We start from the raw sequence: 17,514 nt of genomic DNA, 5'->3' as shown, positions 1-17,514 counted from the left end.
GGACTTTTGACAAGGGCTTGTAGTGATAGGATGAGGGACAACAGCTTTGAGCTGGAAGAGGGGAGATTGAGACTGGAGATTAGGAAGGAATTCTTGACAGTGAGGGACAGGTACTGGAATGGGCTGCCCAGGGAGGCTGTGGATGTCCCCTCCCCGGGGGTGTTCAAGGCCAGGTTGGATGTGGCCTTGAGCAGCTGAGCCTAGTGGAAGGTGTCCTTGCCCATGGCAGAGGTTTGGAACTGGATGATCTTTAAGGTCCCTTCCAACCCAAAGGATTCTGTGAATCTATGAGAAGGAACTCAATGCAGAACAGCAATCTCCATCTTTTTCTCTGCGTTTTCCAGGTGAGGATGCAGGAAGACGCTGCTGTCCTGAACAAAAGAATGATCACTCAGATGGGAATGGCACCACTTCCTGAGAGCTCCAGCACTATGCTTCCTCCTTTCCAAGAAACATCTTGTGATCTGCAGCAAAGAACTGAACCATCTCTTGGACAACAGGCAAAGGATAACCTCAATGTCGCTGCTCAGGGTGATACCTCGGTGGACGCTATCTACAAAGCAGTTGTAGATGCTGCAAGCAAAGGAATGCAAGTAGTAATCACCACTGCTGTTAGCAGTACAACACAGATGAGTCCCATTCCAGCTTTGAGTGCCATGAGTGCCTTCACAGCCTCAATTGGTGACCCATTAAATCTTTCCAGTGCTGTCAGTGCAGTAATCCATGGAAGAAACCTCGCCGTGTCCGATCAGGAAGGCAGGACAAGGAACAGCAGAGGGACGCGAGTCCTGAAGAATTCAGAGCACGGGAAGAACGCCAGCGAAGGGGAGGGTTATGAGTATTACAAACCAACCAGTTGTAACACACCCAAAAAACAGTGGGAAGGGGAGCAAAGTCCTGTCAGCGAGATCAACAGGTGGAAATGTGAGGAGTTTCTAGACCACTCTGCCCATATCCATAGCAGCCCTTGTCACGAGAGGCCCAACAACATCTCTGCGCTGCCACTCTTACAGGGCGAGCAGCATCAGCTCCTCTTGTCCCAGCGGAACTGTCAGAGCGAGAAAATGCTGGAGGAGAATTTCAGGTATAACAATTACAAAAGAACTATGATGAGTTTTAAGGAAAGACTGGAGAACACTGTGGAACGATGTGCACACATCAACGGCAACAGGCCTCAGCAGAACAGAGGATTTGGGGAGTTGCTGAACACTTCTAAACAAGACCTGATTCTGGAAGAGCAATCCCCCAGCTCCTCAAACAGCTTGGAAAGTTCGTTAGTTAAAGACTATATCCATTACAATGGAGATTTTAATGCCAAAAGCATTAATGGGTGTGTGCCTAGCCCTTCAGATGCTAAAAGCATCAGTAGTGAAGATGACCTAAGGAACCCAGATTCCCCTTCTTCAAACGAGCTGATACATTACAGGCCGAGGACGTTTAATGTTGGCGACTTGGTCTGGGGCCAAATCAAAGGACTGACTTCATGGCCTGGGAAACTAGTAAGAGAAGAAGAGGTTCACAATTCATGTCAACAAAACGCTGAGGAGGGGAAGGTATATCTCTATATCTATCTGTCTCTGCACACCTGGGCCTGGGCCTGTACAAGTGGTTATCAAAACACTCTTTGTTTTAGTCTTTCTCTCTTATTTTAATAAGGCAAATCACCTTTTTTTTTTTCGTCCGTAACTATACCTTGAAACTGATTTTTCCCACAGTTATCTAATGAGAAGTTTCTACCACTGCTATGAAATGTTATATTGGGGCCAGATTATGCTTTACTCATTAATTTGTGCCTGCCTTAGGTGATCCTGCTTTGGCAGTGGGAGTTGGACCTGATGAGCTCTGGAGGTCGCTTCCACCCCCTAACATTCTGTGATTCTGTGAAAAAATTTGCTACACACACACACAAAAACTGTTGTGAATCAAAAAATGGTTTAACTCACACTGTGTATTTAGTTGAACTTCTGGCTGGGGTGGAAAGAAACTGCTATGGAAACAACCAAAAGGGTTGGAAACCTCAACAGTGAGAAGGGTTCTGATCAGATTGAGGAGTCTGTAACAAGTCAGAGCTTGCTGATTGACACATACACTGCTCCATCTGCATGGTAACCAGCAAAAGCAAATCTCTTAGTTTAATAATTAAAAAATAGAAGTGTCAGAGCAGTGGAGCTTCACAGCTTTGTCTGGCTCCAAGAAGCCAAAGGGTGCTCAGGCATTGGAACAGGCTGCCCAGGGAGGTGGTGGAGTCCCCATCCCTGGAGGTGTTCAAGAAACCTGTGGCCATGGCACTTTGGGACATGGTTTAATGGCCACGGTGGTGTTGGGTCTGGATGATCTTAAAGGTCTTTTCCAACCCATACAATTCTATGACTATTCAATTGAAATAAACAATTGAGATTCATTGGCAAAACTTGATACAAATTCCTCCACTCTCAAAGAGGTGCTTTTGAACCTTGAAAGGAGCCTTGGGCCATCTTTTCACAGTGAGGGAAGCATTCCAATTTGCTCTTTCTTATTAAAATCCTTTTTTTTAGGTCGATAAATCATATGCTTGTTGGGGTAATAGACAGAAAATAGAGTTATCAAGATGTTGTTGGTTATTTCAGGATGATACATACTTCCAATTGTGGCCTCCACTGCTTGTGTAACATTATATTTGTATGGTTGTTATAAAAGATTGCACAGGTAAATGTTTTTAAGTGCTGTTTTACAAAATGCAGTAAGGAAAGGTCAAATGAAATCACATTTGAACCTGGCACAAAGAAATCAAGCCACCTAAAAATGAAGTAATTTTCCCCATAATCTGCCCCAGGACAAGAACATAGACATAAGAATGGTGATTGTGGCATGGACCAAAGTGTTCCTTCTCTCAAAATTTGGTAGAAAATTTTGGTAGAAAATTAGGTAGCAGCAGATATCCAGAAGAGAGAGTAAAAGGGAAGAGAAGATTCCAGGGGGACCTTAGAGCTTTTTTAACAATACCTGAAGGGATCCTACAAGAAGGCTGCAGAGGGACTTTAGCTAAGAGTGTCTAGAGACAGGACAAGGGGGAATGGTTTGAAGGTGAGGGAGAGCAGGGTTAGACTGGATCTTAGGAAGAAGTTCTTCAGTATGAGGGTGGAGAGACTCTGGAACAGGTTGCCCAAGGAGGCTGTGGATGCCTCCTCCATGGGGGTGTTCAAGGCCAGGTTGCATGAGGCCTTGAGCAGCCAAGTCTGGTTGAGAGGTGTCCCTGCCCATGGCAGGGAGGTTGGAGTAGATGATCCCTAAGGTCCCTTCCAACCTAAGCCATTCTGTGATTTTATGAAATTTTAAAGTCCCTTCCAACTTAAGCCATGTTATGATTCTGTCTTGAGGAGGTCTTCTTCACCAGCAGCCTCTGACTTCCATCAGCTCAGGACCTTCTGAAGCTGGCAGTGGTGCATCTGTGGTGTAACCACTGCTGCTGTTGCTGCAGTTCATAATCAGAGGTGTCTGAGGTTGGTGTGCAAATAGAATTTCAAAAGTTTCAAAGAGCTCCATTTTGAGTATGTGGAACAAAAGTTCTCACTTTGTGCCACCTCCCCTGTGAGGCCAGGCTGAGAGTTGGGGGTGTTCAGCCTTGGGAGGAGGCTCAAGGAAGAGCCAGCAGCAACCTTTCAGTGTTTGAAGGGAGCTACAGGAGAGCTGGAGAGGGACTTTTGACAAAGGCATGGAGGGACAGGACAAGGGGAGGGACAAACAAGGCAGACCACCAACTTTAAACAAAGTGGACAGTTAGGAGGTGTACAACATAACTGCCCCATGGGAGCTACAAATAGAGTTCTTGGAGTGTACACGTGCTCCAAGCGTGGATTTATGTGTTACCTTCTCAGAACTGGGTATCCATATCTGTACCACTGGCTTGATATGCTTTGTGAGCTTCATTTTTCACTCCCAAATTTGTGGATGCCAGAGTGCAGAGTTGTGCAAACCCATCTGCTTTAATTTCCTGTCTCCTCTGTACATTGTGTAAGGGTTGTGTGGCATTATATTCAGTGGCACTGGTTTCATTGTGTCCTGAAGCACAAACAGGGAAGCAAGCAACTCATGCAGTTATGTCTGGAGGCAGCATGAGAAACCATCTCAAATTCTTCATCACCAAGTCCCACATGATGGATCACCTGTCACTTCAGAAAGCCTTTAATAATAATAATTTTAAATTAGAAGGGGAAAAAAATGAGTCTGATTTTCTCCAACAAGAAGTACAGAATGAATCAGTATCCCAAGGCCAGGAGTTGGCTGAGAGGGTGGGATACAGGAGAATATGAGAGGTGAAAATGGGCATGTGGTGCCTGATGGTTCTGCTTCTAGTGCAAAACAGGCAGGGACTCCCATGCACACTTGTTCAGACAGGCTGTGACATGTTGTGCAGCTCCATTCTTCAGGTGTTTGGACAGCCTGGTCTGAAGAAAAGAGCAAAGAAAAGAAAACATGCCACACCAAAAGAAATCAGCTTGAAAACCAGGGAGAAATCACCTTGAAAACCAGGAAAAATCACCTTGAAAACCAGGGAGAAATCAGCTTGAAAACCAGGGAGAAATCAGCTTGAAAACCAGGGAGAAATCACCTTGAAAACCAGGGAGAAATCACCTTGAAAACCAGGGAGAAATCACCTTGAAAACCAGGGAGAAATCACTCTGAAAACCAAGGAGAAATCATTTTGAAAACCAAGGAGAAACCACTGTGAAAACCAAGGAGAACTCACCTTGAAAAACAAATGGTCTCCAGAAATTCTGCTCCTTAAAACATCCTAAAAAGCTGATTGATGGGAAGAATCACCACTGCTTGTGCCCCTTCCTTAAGCCATCTTGTGCAGTATCTGTGTAGCCAAATCCGTGTAGCTCCTGCATTGTAACATTGGTTTTGCTGTGCTGTTGGGATTTTGTGGTGCTTTCTATATTCACTCTTCTTCCTATCACCCATAATTTGATTTTTCTTTTTTGGTGTTTTTTTTTTACTTTTGGTTTTTTTGCTTCCATTGAAAAGACTTTGGGTATGGAACGTAATAATGCTTCTGTTTGAAGAGCAGCTAGAATGGTGTTTCCCCAGCAGGAGAAAGCAGCAATATTGCACCTTTGTTCCCTAATGAATGCTTTAGGGGGGTTGGCTGTAGGCAAATGAAAAGAGGAAGCCAGGGGAAGTGCAGCAGAAATCTCTGAAAAGGAAAGGAGCAAGCCTGAGACCACAACATGCATTGTGAAACTGAGGATGGGTGTTTCATTAAGTGATTCATTTGAATATTACCCAAAGCAAATCAGCTAAGAAGGAACTATAGGCCTTCCAGCACCTGAAGGGGGCCTACAAGAAAGCTGGGAAGGGACGTTTTACAGGGGCTTGTAGTGGCAGGATGAGGGGGAAAGGATTGAAGCTTGAGGAGGGCAGGTTTAGACTGGAGGTTAGGAAGAAATTCTTTCCAGTGAGGGTGGTGAGACACTGGAACAGGTTGCCCAGGGAGGCTGTGGATGCTCCTACCCTGAAGGTGTTTAAGGCCAGGTTGGATGAGGCCTTGAGCAGCCTGGGCTAGTGGGAGGCAGCAGGGTTGGAACTGGATGAGCTTTAAGGTCCCTTCCAACCCAAACCATTCCATGATTCTATGAATGTATGGAAATAGAAAACTTGCCTCCCTACATGCAGGTTTCACCACAAATGATTCTAAGCATCAGCATTCCCCAATTTCATCATCAGATGCCTAAGATCAAGACCTGTGAAATGTTGTCTCAGTGTGCCACACCTTGAGTGCTGTGTCCAGTTCTGGGGCCCTCAGTTCAAGAGAGATGTTGAGATGCTGGAAGGTGTCCAGAGAAGGGCACCAAGGCTGGGGAGGGGTCTGGAGCACAGCCCTGTGAGGAGAGGCTGAGGGAGCTGGGGGTGTTTAGCCTGGGGAAGAGGAGGCTCAGGGGAGACCTCATTGCTCTCTACAACTACCTGAAGGGAGGTTGTAGCCAGGTGGGGGTTGGGCTCTGCTCCCAGGCAACCAGCACCAGAACAAGAGGACACAGTCTCTCTCCCCCTGCACCAGGGGAGGTTTAGGCTGGATGCTAGGAAGAAGTTCTTCACAGGCCATTGGAGTGGACTTCCCAGGGAGGTGGTGGATTCACCATCCCTGAAAGTGTTTAAAATAAGACTGGATGAGGCACTTAGTGCCATGGTTTAGTTGATGAGAAGGTGTTGGGTGACAGGTTGGAGTTGATGATCTCTGAGGTCTTTTCCAACCTGGTTCATTCTGTGATTCTGTGGGTTTTGAGCCTTATTTCTAGAGATTGGTGACAAGTTGCTCACTCGTTAAAGTCACACTGCCACCTCTGAAAATCAGCTCCCTGGTGAATATCAATCATTTAATAATTGAAAGGCTGGCTTTAGAGGGCATTTGCATTTCAATTTCTTTTCTGGGTTGCATATGGGCACACTTAATAAATCTGTATCTGCAGCACTAATTTTTCCTGGTGTCAGAATGCAAGCTGTACTTTTTTTAATGAAGGGGTTTGGTGAAGTTGTGCAAAGATGAGGAAATAAGCCCAGCAAAATGTAGCAATGCTTGACAACAAAAATGCAATCCAGCCCTTCATGTTCTTTAAATTGATGTGTTTTAAATACCTTGGGTTGTTCTTACAAGCAGAAGTGCCTGAACCAAATGAAAATAATACACAGAGTTCAATGGATTCGTGTTTTGAGGATGCAAATGATGAAACCATATGGATGAGATCATTCATTTTCTTCTTGCTTGTGTTGTCTGTATCAGTACTAACTGGTAAATGTGCAGGGGGTTATGTTAGGATGGTTTAAAAGAGGATAATTCTGGTTGATTTCAGGGAAACTTAAATTTCCAGTTCAAATACTTCAAATACCATTGCAGGAGCCCTGTTGAGCACAGCCTTGGATTCATCTTGACTCAACAGATCACTAAAGCATGTGCTTCAGTATAAACAAACAAACAAAAAAAAAAAAATTAAAATACCAATAAAGGCACAGAGTGATGAGTTCAGGGGGGATGGCTTCAAATTGGAAGAAGCTGGATTTAGGTGAAACATTGGAAGAAATTTTTCCCCATGAGGGTGGTGAGGCACTGGAACAGGTTGCCCAGAGAAGCTGAGGAGGCTCCAAGCCTGGAAGTATTCAAGGCCAGGTTGGCTGGGGCCTTGAGCAAGCTGATCTAGTAGGAGGTGTCCCTGCCCATGGCAGGGTGGTTGGAACTAGATGATCTTTAAGGTCCCTTCCAACCCAAACCATTGCATGAAACGTGAAAGATTAGTTCCACAGTGCATAAATCAAGCTTGTCACCTTCCCACCCTCCCTTTTGAAGGCTGAAGCCTTTTAACTTAAGCACACAGTGTGGTTCTTCTGACACAGGGATGAATCTGGCTGTGCCATCAGCACCAGTTTGTACTGGGCCTTTAAATGCTTTATCCAGAGATGTGAGGCATCTGCAAAAACTGTCTCCTGTGTCACAGGCAAATTGGTATTTTAATGCCTTCCAGGGGATCTGAGGGGTGTAAAATGTCAGTGCAGAGAATGAGGCATTACCAACAGAGTTCATTTTAACAACATAAAGACAGACAAGGTGTTAAAAAAGTTACTCTCCTTCTTAATTTTGTTTTTGTGAGTGTCATGGGTCTGGTTTTTTGTGTGCCTGTTGTTAGTGGTGTGGACATCTAGAGAATTTCTGGTACCTACATCCATGTCTGAGGGGGTGTGCACAGGCAGAGGTGAATTTGTTCTTTGCTGGGTAGTTCTGTATGGCTGCAGTGCAAATTAGGCTCCATACTAATGCATGTCTAGCAGCAAAGTAAAAGCAGTGTTTAATAATTGCAGGTCTGGGTAATGTGGTTTGGTGTTCATACCTTCACTCAGGTGGAGCCAGAGAAGTTGAAGACACTAACAGAAGGTCTAGAAGCTTACAACCGAGCCAGGAAAAGGAACAGAAAGTAAGTAACTGCTGATTTATTTCCTAGCAAAATGGAACAGTTGGATTCCTTTCCTTCCTAAGGCTCTCATCTGGGGGAGCTGAGCAGACCCACCAGGCTGAAGAGTTAATTTTCTGAATCCCTTGTGTTGGTTATGATAATCACCCCAGATCCTTGATATCTGCATTTTTATTGCATCTTCTGATATTTACAGTAGCCTTTGTAAAATGTCAGCTTGTTTGAGCTTTCATGTGTGGGATTTCTAATTTACAGCAAAAAAAAAAAAAAAAACAACCCAAAGGTTCTTACATCAAAACTATTCTGACCAAATACACTTTTCTGCCCCTCTTATCTCAGCTCTCTCCCTCTGGCAGCTGCTGCTGCAGGCAGAGTGCAGGTTTGCTCAGGTAACTCCAGTTGATTTCCCATTGCTGAGAAGTTTTGCAGAGTTTGTGAAGTGCTGGAGCAGACAAGGGGCTGACTGCAGAGCTCCCCTTATGCTCTGTGTCAGACACCTATCACCTGTTTGGGGTTATCTTGTGTTTTAGCTTTTGTTTACCAACAGACATGGATAGAAAGTGTGAAAGACTAAATACTGGGATGTGAAGCATCAGCATCAGACAGAAAGAGGAAAATCATAGAATCATTAAGATTGGAAAAGAACTCCAACATCATAGAGTCCAAAAACAGGTGACTTTAGGTGAACCAAAAATAATTTGGGCAGCTAGAAAAGGACAGAAAACTAGAAATTGTGCTCTGGTTGGATTTGTTCCTTGCTGCAGTGAGAATTTGTGCCTTCAGATCTGTGTGAGAATTCAAAGTCTGCTCACACTACTTGTCTTTAGCACAGTAAACACAGGCCTAAAGGAATTAAATAATTATTTGTCTCCAGCTCCTTTTAAGGTCTAAGCTGTTCTTCTATTTATAAGTCACAGGGCACTTCAGAGAAATATTTTTTGTGCCAATGAGGCAGTGCTGGTGTTTGGGGTTTTTTTCCAAGATCATCCTCAAATTGTCTTACTGGGGTTTAGGGGTGTGTGGTGAGAGAGCATCAAAGGGGTTTTGGCAACTCCCCACTCGTTTGCTCGTGTTCTTGAAGTGAAATACACGACTCGAGTAAGGTGACACCAGCAGCAAATTTAAAGAGGTGCTAAAGTTGAAGTAAACACAGCAATTTCCCAGAAATTCCCATCTGCTGGTTTGCATTTGTGTATTTAGCAGGCTGCAGGGCTCCTTTGCTGTCCCACTGAATCCAAGGACCTTTCTTTGTGCCCCCTTTGGCTCTGCCCCATGGCTTCCCGTAAACAATCATGGAATCATCTGGGTTGGAAGAGACTTTTAAGATCATCGAGTCCAACCATTAACCCAGCACTGCCAGGTCACCACTAAACCTCAGTACCACATCTCCATAACTTTTCAATCCCTCCAGGGATGGGGACTCCACCACTGCCCTGGACAGCCTGTTCAACCCTTTCAGGAAATAAATCGTTCCTCATGTCCAACCTAAAGCTCCTCTGGCACGACATGAGGCCATTTCCTCTTGTCCTAAGTTGAACAGTAACTTCTATGAGGTCCCTCCTATTGGACATGTGCCATGTTCAAAGTGGAACGGGACTCCAGGAGGTGAAGAACTAATCCATCTCTTCCAACATCTTTCCAGCTTCCAGCTGAGTTCAGTCCCCATCCTGACACAGACTAATTTTCTCTGTCTTCTCTAGCTGTGAGTTGGGTAATGGCTCGCCCCATACGGCCGAGTCAAGCAAGGTTGGTGCACTCACATGTCCCTGTTAGTGCTGCTCACAGGCAGCAACTGCAGGTGAACTCTGGATTATGTCCACTATGGGAGGGAGGAGGAGGAGGATTGTGCCAAAAACTGTCAGCCAAGTTATCAGTTACTGAGATAGCTCTTCATAAATGGAGTCACCTTACCTTCATAGCAGGTTACATCGCCACTAAACAACCTTCTCTTCATCAGTTATAAGAGCTCAGGGGGCTTCACTTGCCCAAGGTCCAGAACTTCAACTTGTTCTTCTTGCAAGCAGCCAAGCTCAAGCAGTTCAAAACCCTGGGTGGACATGTCAGGCTGTGTGTGAGAAGATTTGTGTCAGTTTATCTTATGCTCTCTTTGGTTGATTTAAATTACATCAGGATACGTAATGCTGAAGTTATCATAGGGTCACACAATGGTTTGGGTTGGAAGAGACCTTAAAGATCATCTAGCTGTCCCCCACCCTGCCATGGGCAAGGACACTTCCCACTAGACCAGGTTGCTTAAAGCCCTGTCCAACCTGACCTTGAACACTTCCAGGGAGGGGGCATCCACAACCTCTCTGGGCAACCAGTGTCTCACCAATCTCATGGTGAACAACTTCTTCTTTCTCTCGAATCTAAATCTACTCTATTTCAGTTTGAAACCGTCACCCTTGTTCTATCACTCTACTCTCTGATCAAGAGTCCCTCTCCACCTTTCCTGTAGGCCCCCCTTAAGTTCTGGAAGGCTGCGGTAAGAGCCCTGGTTGAACTTGAGCAGCTTCCTCTGTGGATGAAGCCCTGACACACTTGAGTGTAGTCAGGGCAGTGAGGGTTTTGTGCGGTTCCTGCCCAGGTACAGTGCAGGTGACCGATGGACAGTGGTGGCAGGGAATATCCTAGTGGAATAATGATGAACAGCCTCTGTGAGCTGCAGTCTTTGATCTCCCAGCTGTGTTGATGGGCATGGAAATCATTTTGCTGAGCTAGGGGGATGGAGTTCCTGCAGAGCACTGCTTGTTGGATAATTCATCAGGGCTGCTTCTTGTCACTCTTCTGCCAATGCTGTTAGCTGCTGTAAATCTCTAAGTCCCAGGGAAGAAGATCCCAGCTGACACTATGAGCTTGCTTCATGAGAAGGGAAGATTTGTTTAGGAACTGTCTCCTGTGAGGGACAGCCCTCTTGACCCAGCCATCCATGCCAGCTCAGGACAAGCTGTTCTCTTACCTGTCTCTGCCATCATCTCCCCTTGTGATGCAGATGGCTGTAATCCTCCTCCCCTGATTTCTGCATCTCCAAGGCAGGGACAACAGGACTTCCTGAGGACATTGTGATGGATGCTCGTAGTAAAGTCTCTCATCTCTGGGATCCTCATTCTCTCATCTCATATTCAGCCATTTCTCACCATGTTCATTACTCTTCTAAATGGACCTGGTCAGTTGAAGTCATGAATGAACCAGCTTGTCTAAGTAGATAGATAGATATAGACAGAGATAGAGATATATAAAAAGAGCTTTTAAGTACAGACTCTGAAAAAGCTGTCAATGAGCAATGAGAACCTGCTCAAGTATTGTTTGCTAGCTTGAAAGTCCTGAGTGTGAACAGGGAGCCTCAGCAGTATGAGCTGTCATGCAGAGCATGGTCTTCAAGTAGGAAACTTCTTTAAAGAAGAGCTAGACATAAATCAAAACTGTCACTGACATCAGATGTGTATGGAGCTGCCCAGTGACTTAGGGTAACTTCTGGGTTGGAAGAAGTTGTCAAGCCCTGTTCTAGGCTGCCCAGGGCAGTCCCAGGGGGTCCCCATCCCTGTAGATGTGGTGGTGAGGGACATAGTTTAGTGGTGGCCTGGGAGTGCTGGGCTAATGGTTGGACTCAATGATCTTAAAGGTCTCTTTCAACATAAATGATTCTATGATTCTGCTGTGATTCTGATTCTAAGAAAGTCTTCTCCTTACATGTGTCATAGCCCTTGCAGCTCATCCACTGATGTTTCAAGAAGAGAGCAGTGTGTGTAGTCCTTCACAGAAGTATAACTCAGATCAAGAGGATGGGGCCAGACTCTATTCAGTGTTGCCCAGTGACAAGGGGCAGCAGGCACAAAGTTCCACCTGAACATGAGGAGAAAATTCTTTGCTGTGAGAGTGCTGGAGCCCTGGAACAGGCTACCCAGAAAGGTTGTGGAGTCTTTTTCTCTGGAGAAATTCCAAACCCAGAGTAGCTGGAGCAGTCCTCCTCATCAAATCCTATGAGTCATGATTTGGACAAAAGATGGCCCAAAATGCTGTGTTGCCATGAAGTACTCAGCTGGTTACTGCTGAGTGCAGCCCATCCTGTGGATGTTGTAACTAACCTTTAATTTTTCTTCTGTAATTACACCACCAGCCTTTAGTTTGCATCATGCTCTCTCTCTCTAGGTCTGATCTTGCTGTTTGTGCTGGAAGCTTTGCTGTTAGTAGGTTATGTCCAAGGAGTTAATGTGTTAATCATTCATGAAGTTTCATTTTCTCTTACTAACAATGTTAATTTTCTCTTCCTAGAAGTGGAAAGCTAAATAACCATTTAGAAGCTGCTATACACGAGGCCATGAGTGAACTAGACAAAATGTCTGGGAATGTAAGTTCCTTTTCACCTCAGCAATCATCTTCTCCTTTTCCTATGTCTCTTACCCATGTGTCAGTGGAAGTGCTGCTTTGAGTTGCTTTCTACATCCATTTTGGGTTCATTTTCTTTAAACAACATGGAATTGAAAACCTGTTTGCAAATACCTGATCACTGAGAAATGAGAAAAGTTGGAGAATTTTAGTTGTGTGGCCAATTTTATGATTGTTTTTTCCTCTAGAAGAGATTCCTGGAGGTAGTTGTACCTGCTAAACTTTGGCTCAGTTGCAGTCCTGCTCATATTTCTGACTAGTGACACAAGCCCAGGCTTGTTTGGTTTTCACTTTGAGTAGCAAGCTCTTTGAAACCACATTTTAAAAGCATCGCTTTTTTGAGTGGAAAACTCTTTGTGTAAAGTTTTCCTCCTGTGAAATGAAAGACATTGTCATGTAAGGTAAGTTTTAAAAGAGTAAGAGTATTCCTAATCCCAAATCAAACAGCCTTCTTGCTCCAGTAACTACACTGTTGCTCTGTAAGCCCAGGATCCCTCTCATACAACCTTTGGTCTTCATGTTTAAAGTCATGTTTTAAATTTCATCGTAGCACACTTAGAAATGCAGAATTCTTTGTCACGGCACATCTAACCTCCATGTCTTAGAGTGGCTTAATGGTAAAATAATTCATTAGGAAAAAAAAAGCCCTTTTCCTGTGGTTGAGTGCTCAGTACTGCAGATGTTTGTATTTAGGAGCAGTGGTGAAACTTGAGGGGAGCTTCTGGAGCCTATAAAAGGAAATTTTATACAGAACTGATTTTAGAACCACCCAAAAATACTAACTAGGTTACTCAGTAGCTTCTAGTGGCTGCTGTAAGCAGAAACAAAAGCAAAGCTTGTGTTTAAAGGTCTGGATTGTGCCACCTGAGGCTCAATTTAAAACAGCCTGTGTTTTCCTCTTGTCTTTGGAAGAAGGAAAAGCAGGCTCTGCTCAGGGGTCTGTCACAAGTAAACCTGGGAGGTGTCTGGCACACAAAGCTGCTGTGTGGGCTACTCCACCACTCCTCTGCCTGGACTGGACCATCCTGCTCATCCCTTTTGTTCATTTTCAAGTCCAGTAGCACTAAAACCTGTGTGCTGTGTGCACTTGACCTGGGATAGACTGGCCTGGGGGAAGCTGGTGCCCTGGGGCTTGCTGAGCTGGTTTGGTGATGCAGAGGAGATGATGTCCCTGCGTGTCACTGTATCCTCTTGATTCAGATTCTCACTCTCTGGTCACAAAACGTGTCCTCAGGGTTTACTTCCCTCATGATGCCAATTCCTAGAAGCACTCATGGGAGTCAACATTGCCATGTTTAGTGACTTGGCATTTTTCTCAGCTGCTGCTGCTGCTGCTCAGGCATCAGTCTGGTTTCCAGTTAAAAGCACGTGCAAGCGAGCCCATTAGCTCCCCAAGTTCTTGGTAAGAGCCAATAGATGTGGAGTAAACACTGGGGGGCTGGAGCAATCCAGGCAGGACCCGAGGAAAGCCTGGCTGCTGCTGGCTGGGAGCTGCAGCCAGCTCTCCACAGCTCCACAGCTCTCTGCCACCGACAGATGGTGGTGGCACCCCGCGCCTTCCCGTGCTGCTGGCGCCGTTGCCGAGCAGCCAGCGGTGAAAAGCTGTTTCACACTCCAGTTAGCCTGGCCTTTAGCTGCAAATTGAATATTTCCCTTTAATTATTAGACCAAGACAGAGCTTGCTAAACACAGCTTGTTCCTGAATAGTGCCACTACAGACCTGCAGCTGGCTTCTCCTGCTTTCCCCTCTTAGCGGTGTTGTCTCACCACCTCCTTCCTCCTCTCTGGCTCTTGCCATGATGAGGTATAAAGGTTTGCCTGCAGTAATTGGACAGAATGGCAGTTTGGGGTCAGTTCCTCATGATGCAGTTTGGGGTCAGTTCTTCATAATGCACTTTCATAGTTTCTATAGCTGGTGCCTTTTCATAGATTCATAGAATGCTTTGGAAGGGACCTTAAAGATCATGTAGTTCCAACCCCCCTGACACTGGCAAGGACACCTTCCACCAGACCAGATTGCTCAAGGCTTCATCCAACCTGACCTTGAACACCTCCAGAGGGGGGCATCCACAACCTCCCTGGGCAACCTGTCCAGTGTCTCACCACCCTTGCTGGAAAGAATTTCTTCCTAATCTCCAGTCTAAATCTCCCCTCATCCAGCTTCAGTCCATTCCCTCTTGTTCTATCTTTACAAGCCCTTGTAAAAAGTCCCTTCCCAGCTTTCTCCAGGATAGAGAAGCTTTGGGATGTACAGGTTGCAGCATCAACCTTTTTTTTCCCTAAGTGCAGTTCCTTTTAATTCATGCTTCCAGGTAGTCATGAGATAATAAGAAGCATCTCATAATGGAACAGGATGCCCAGGAGGTCGTGGAGTCACCATCCCTGGAGGTGTTTAAGAATCATGTGGCCATGGCACTTTGGAACAAGGTTTAATGGCCATGGGTGGTATTAGGTTGATGGTTGAACTCAGTGGTCTTGGAGGTCTTTTCCAACCAAACCAATTGCATGATGCTGTGACAATTCTTTAACACCACCTCAACAATCCTCATATTTTACTAACTGGTTACTTCGACCAATCTTTGGTTTTGCTAACTTCTAACTATACTTATTTTTAGGTCCACCAAATTCCCCAGGGAGACAGACAAGTGAAGCCTCCAAAACCCAAGAGGAGGAAGATCTCTAGATAACATTGAATGTCTTTGTTACTGGTCCAGTGCTTAAAAAACTGAACGTGCACATCAAGTCTATCTGTAGGTATTGATATAGATGTGGGTATATCAATATTTATGTGAAGACAGCAGGGGTGCTCCGTGGATTTTTGGTGATCAAGGAGGGGGTTTTAGTGGTTGCTGGATAAGCCAATCAGAAATCTGGAGAGGTTGCAGTAACAATTTGTCAGATGATTATTATTATTAAAAATTCTTTTTTTTTTTTCTATAATACTAAAATTGTGATTATAAGAAATAGTCCCAAATGTTTTTTTTGTTTTTCCTTTCCTTGTGTACATAGCTAATACAGAATTTCATGGTGATAATGGAAATGTAAATATTGTACAATATTGTCATGTACAAGCGTACCTAATGCACACTTTATCTTTTATTGTACAAAAAAAAAAAAAGAAAACAAAAAAAAAAAACAAAGGAAAAAAAAAAAGAAAACAAAGAAAAAAATGACCAAAAAAACCCAACAAACAAATAGTGTACAAAATTCTTTGGTTTCTATTGAGTACACACACGAGAGACTACCAGTGTAAAGTGATAAATAAAAATACAGCCTAAATGCTTTTCTATGATAATGTAAAAGATGCTGGTTTTGTATTTAACAGCAGAGAGATGGTTCTGTAATACCTGAGTTCTGACATCACCCTTCACGTCACTTGAGTGTTCATCAGTCCTGTCTGCTTGCAATCAACCTGGCCTGCCTGGATGTTGACTCCGGTTCAGGTCTCTCTGTGTAGGGGAGATGGCAACCTTGCAGATTCCTAAGGGGATGTGGGATCACAGCTCTATAAATGAATAACTCCCAGGCTGCAACCACAGGTTGCATTTGGATTTCCTTAGCTGTTAAAGGTAGGATGCTGTAGACTTTGTTGCAACAGGAAGAAGATTAAAAAAAAAAAGGTAGATGGGCTTATTTTAGTCAACCCTTTTTGTAGTTAAAAGTTTCATAGCCACCTGAGAAGCTAAACAGTTTATAACCCCCCATAACCTTGACCTCCCCCCACTCCACCCCTAGATTAATTAGCTTAAATTATCTAAGGTCATTAAGCATGGTGTTTCCTTGGGAGGGGGCAGAGGCCCTGCTTGAGCAGCATGCTCAGTGCTGGTTATGGTTTGGTTTCGCAGCAGGATGGAAGGGGCCACGCTCTGTAGCGTTCCTAAGAGGAATTCCAGCATCCCATCTGGCAAGGCCTCGAGGGTGGCTTGCAAATCCCTTAGCAGCAATGATTTTTATCAGTATTATGTAACATATCAGATTTATTTTATTTAAAAAAAAAAAGAAAAAAAAAAGAAAAAGAAGAATTATTTATACCATTAACAGATTCTTATATATATTAACGTGGCTGAAAATGTGCAGGTGAAATCTTATTAACCAAATTATTTATGTTATATTAAGTGAGAAATGTGAAGCCTATGTAGAAGAAAGAAAACACTACAGAGTTCCATGTCTAAAGCTATGAGCCATGATGGCATTAGCCAAGAGAAGTGTAGCACAACCTGACTGCCATTCGGTTTCATTCCCCTCTGGAACACGGATGGTGGCGGAAGCAGCGACGTCCTCTGTCGTCAAGGCTTCCCGAAATAACTCTCAGCTCACCATTCCCAGTCCTGGAGTGGAGTCTGTACCTCCTCCCTCTCAGTCCTGGACCATCACTTACCTCAGATTTCGTTTCCCCCTCCCCTGAATTCCCATCTCACTCTCTAGCTAAAGACTGGCAGTGATCAGCATCCCGGGAAGCTGGAGGTAGTGTTGCTCTCCAGAGAGCTGGCGCCAGGATCCCAGCTCATTGCTCCTATTCCCATCCACCTTGCCCAAGTCCCAGGCTCCTCTCTCTGAAGGATGTGACTGAGCTCGGCCGTCCCCAAGGACGACAGGACCTGGTGGCCTTCCCAGCCTTGGCCCTGGCATGCCCGAGCACATAGCACTACCTCTGGGCTGGCCCCTGAGCTTCCTCATGGCTGGCAGGCAGCTCTCCCCACTCCTTATCCCCCCGAGCCCCAGAGATTGCAGTGGCCACGCTGGCCATAGGGGCCTGGAGGCAGGAGCCCTTCCTTCCACAGGGTAGGTTCAGTTGTCTTCTCCATAATGCCACCATGCTCCACACCAGCTCATGTCAAGTGATCCAACTTCATTGACTTTGTTGTTGTTGATGTGTAACATTCTTTGTCGGGGTGTTTTTGGGGTGCAGTTTAGCTCAGCTTTTTCTGTTCTGAGGTGTTGTGTCCATCTCAGGAGTCTGTGTTGACCATTTCCCACCCCAGCCAGCGCATTCTCCTGCCGTCCTACCTGGGCTGGACTTCACCATGACGTGCGTGCCTAGGTGTGCGAGCGCCTGCCTCCACTTGGCTCCTTCTGCCCTCCACTCTTCTGTCCCAGAGCTGAGTCTGTACCCAGACACCCTTCTTTTGGCACTTGGACTCCTTAGCACTTCTCACCAAGGTGTAGATATGTCAAGGTTTGGCTTTGT

General features: G+C 45.1%; 1 protein-coding gene across 1 annotated transcript in view; it reads left to right on the top strand.

Annotated features, from left to right (window-relative positions):
- Positions 1–15,219, top strand: part of MBD5 (methyl-CpG binding domain protein 5) — a 46,161-nt gene extending 30,942 nt beyond the window's left edge. Inside the window, exons 8-11 of the mRNA XM_054380743.1 lie at positions 345–1,553; positions 7,870–7,943; positions 12,213–12,288; positions 14,942–15,219. Of these exons, the coding sequence (XP_054236718.1) occupies positions 345–1,553; positions 7,870–7,943; positions 12,213–12,288; positions 14,942–15,013 (1,431 nt within the window). The 3' untranslated portion in view covers positions 15,014–15,219. The remainder of the gene's footprint in view (positions 1–344; positions 1,554–7,869; positions 7,944–12,212; positions 12,289–14,941) is intronic.
- The last annotated feature ends 2,295 nt before the right edge of the window (positions 15,220–17,514 follow it).

Source organism: Indicator indicator, chromosome 5 (assembly GCF_027791375.1).
Source record: "Indicator indicator isolate 239-I01 chromosome 5, UM_Iind_1.1, whole genome shotgun sequence".
Classification (NCBI taxonomy): domain Eukaryota; kingdom Metazoa; phylum Chordata; class Aves; order Piciformes; family Indicatoridae; genus Indicator; species Indicator indicator.
Note: the sequence above shows the minus strand (reverse complement) of the source record. Positions and strands in the feature narration are given on the sequence as shown.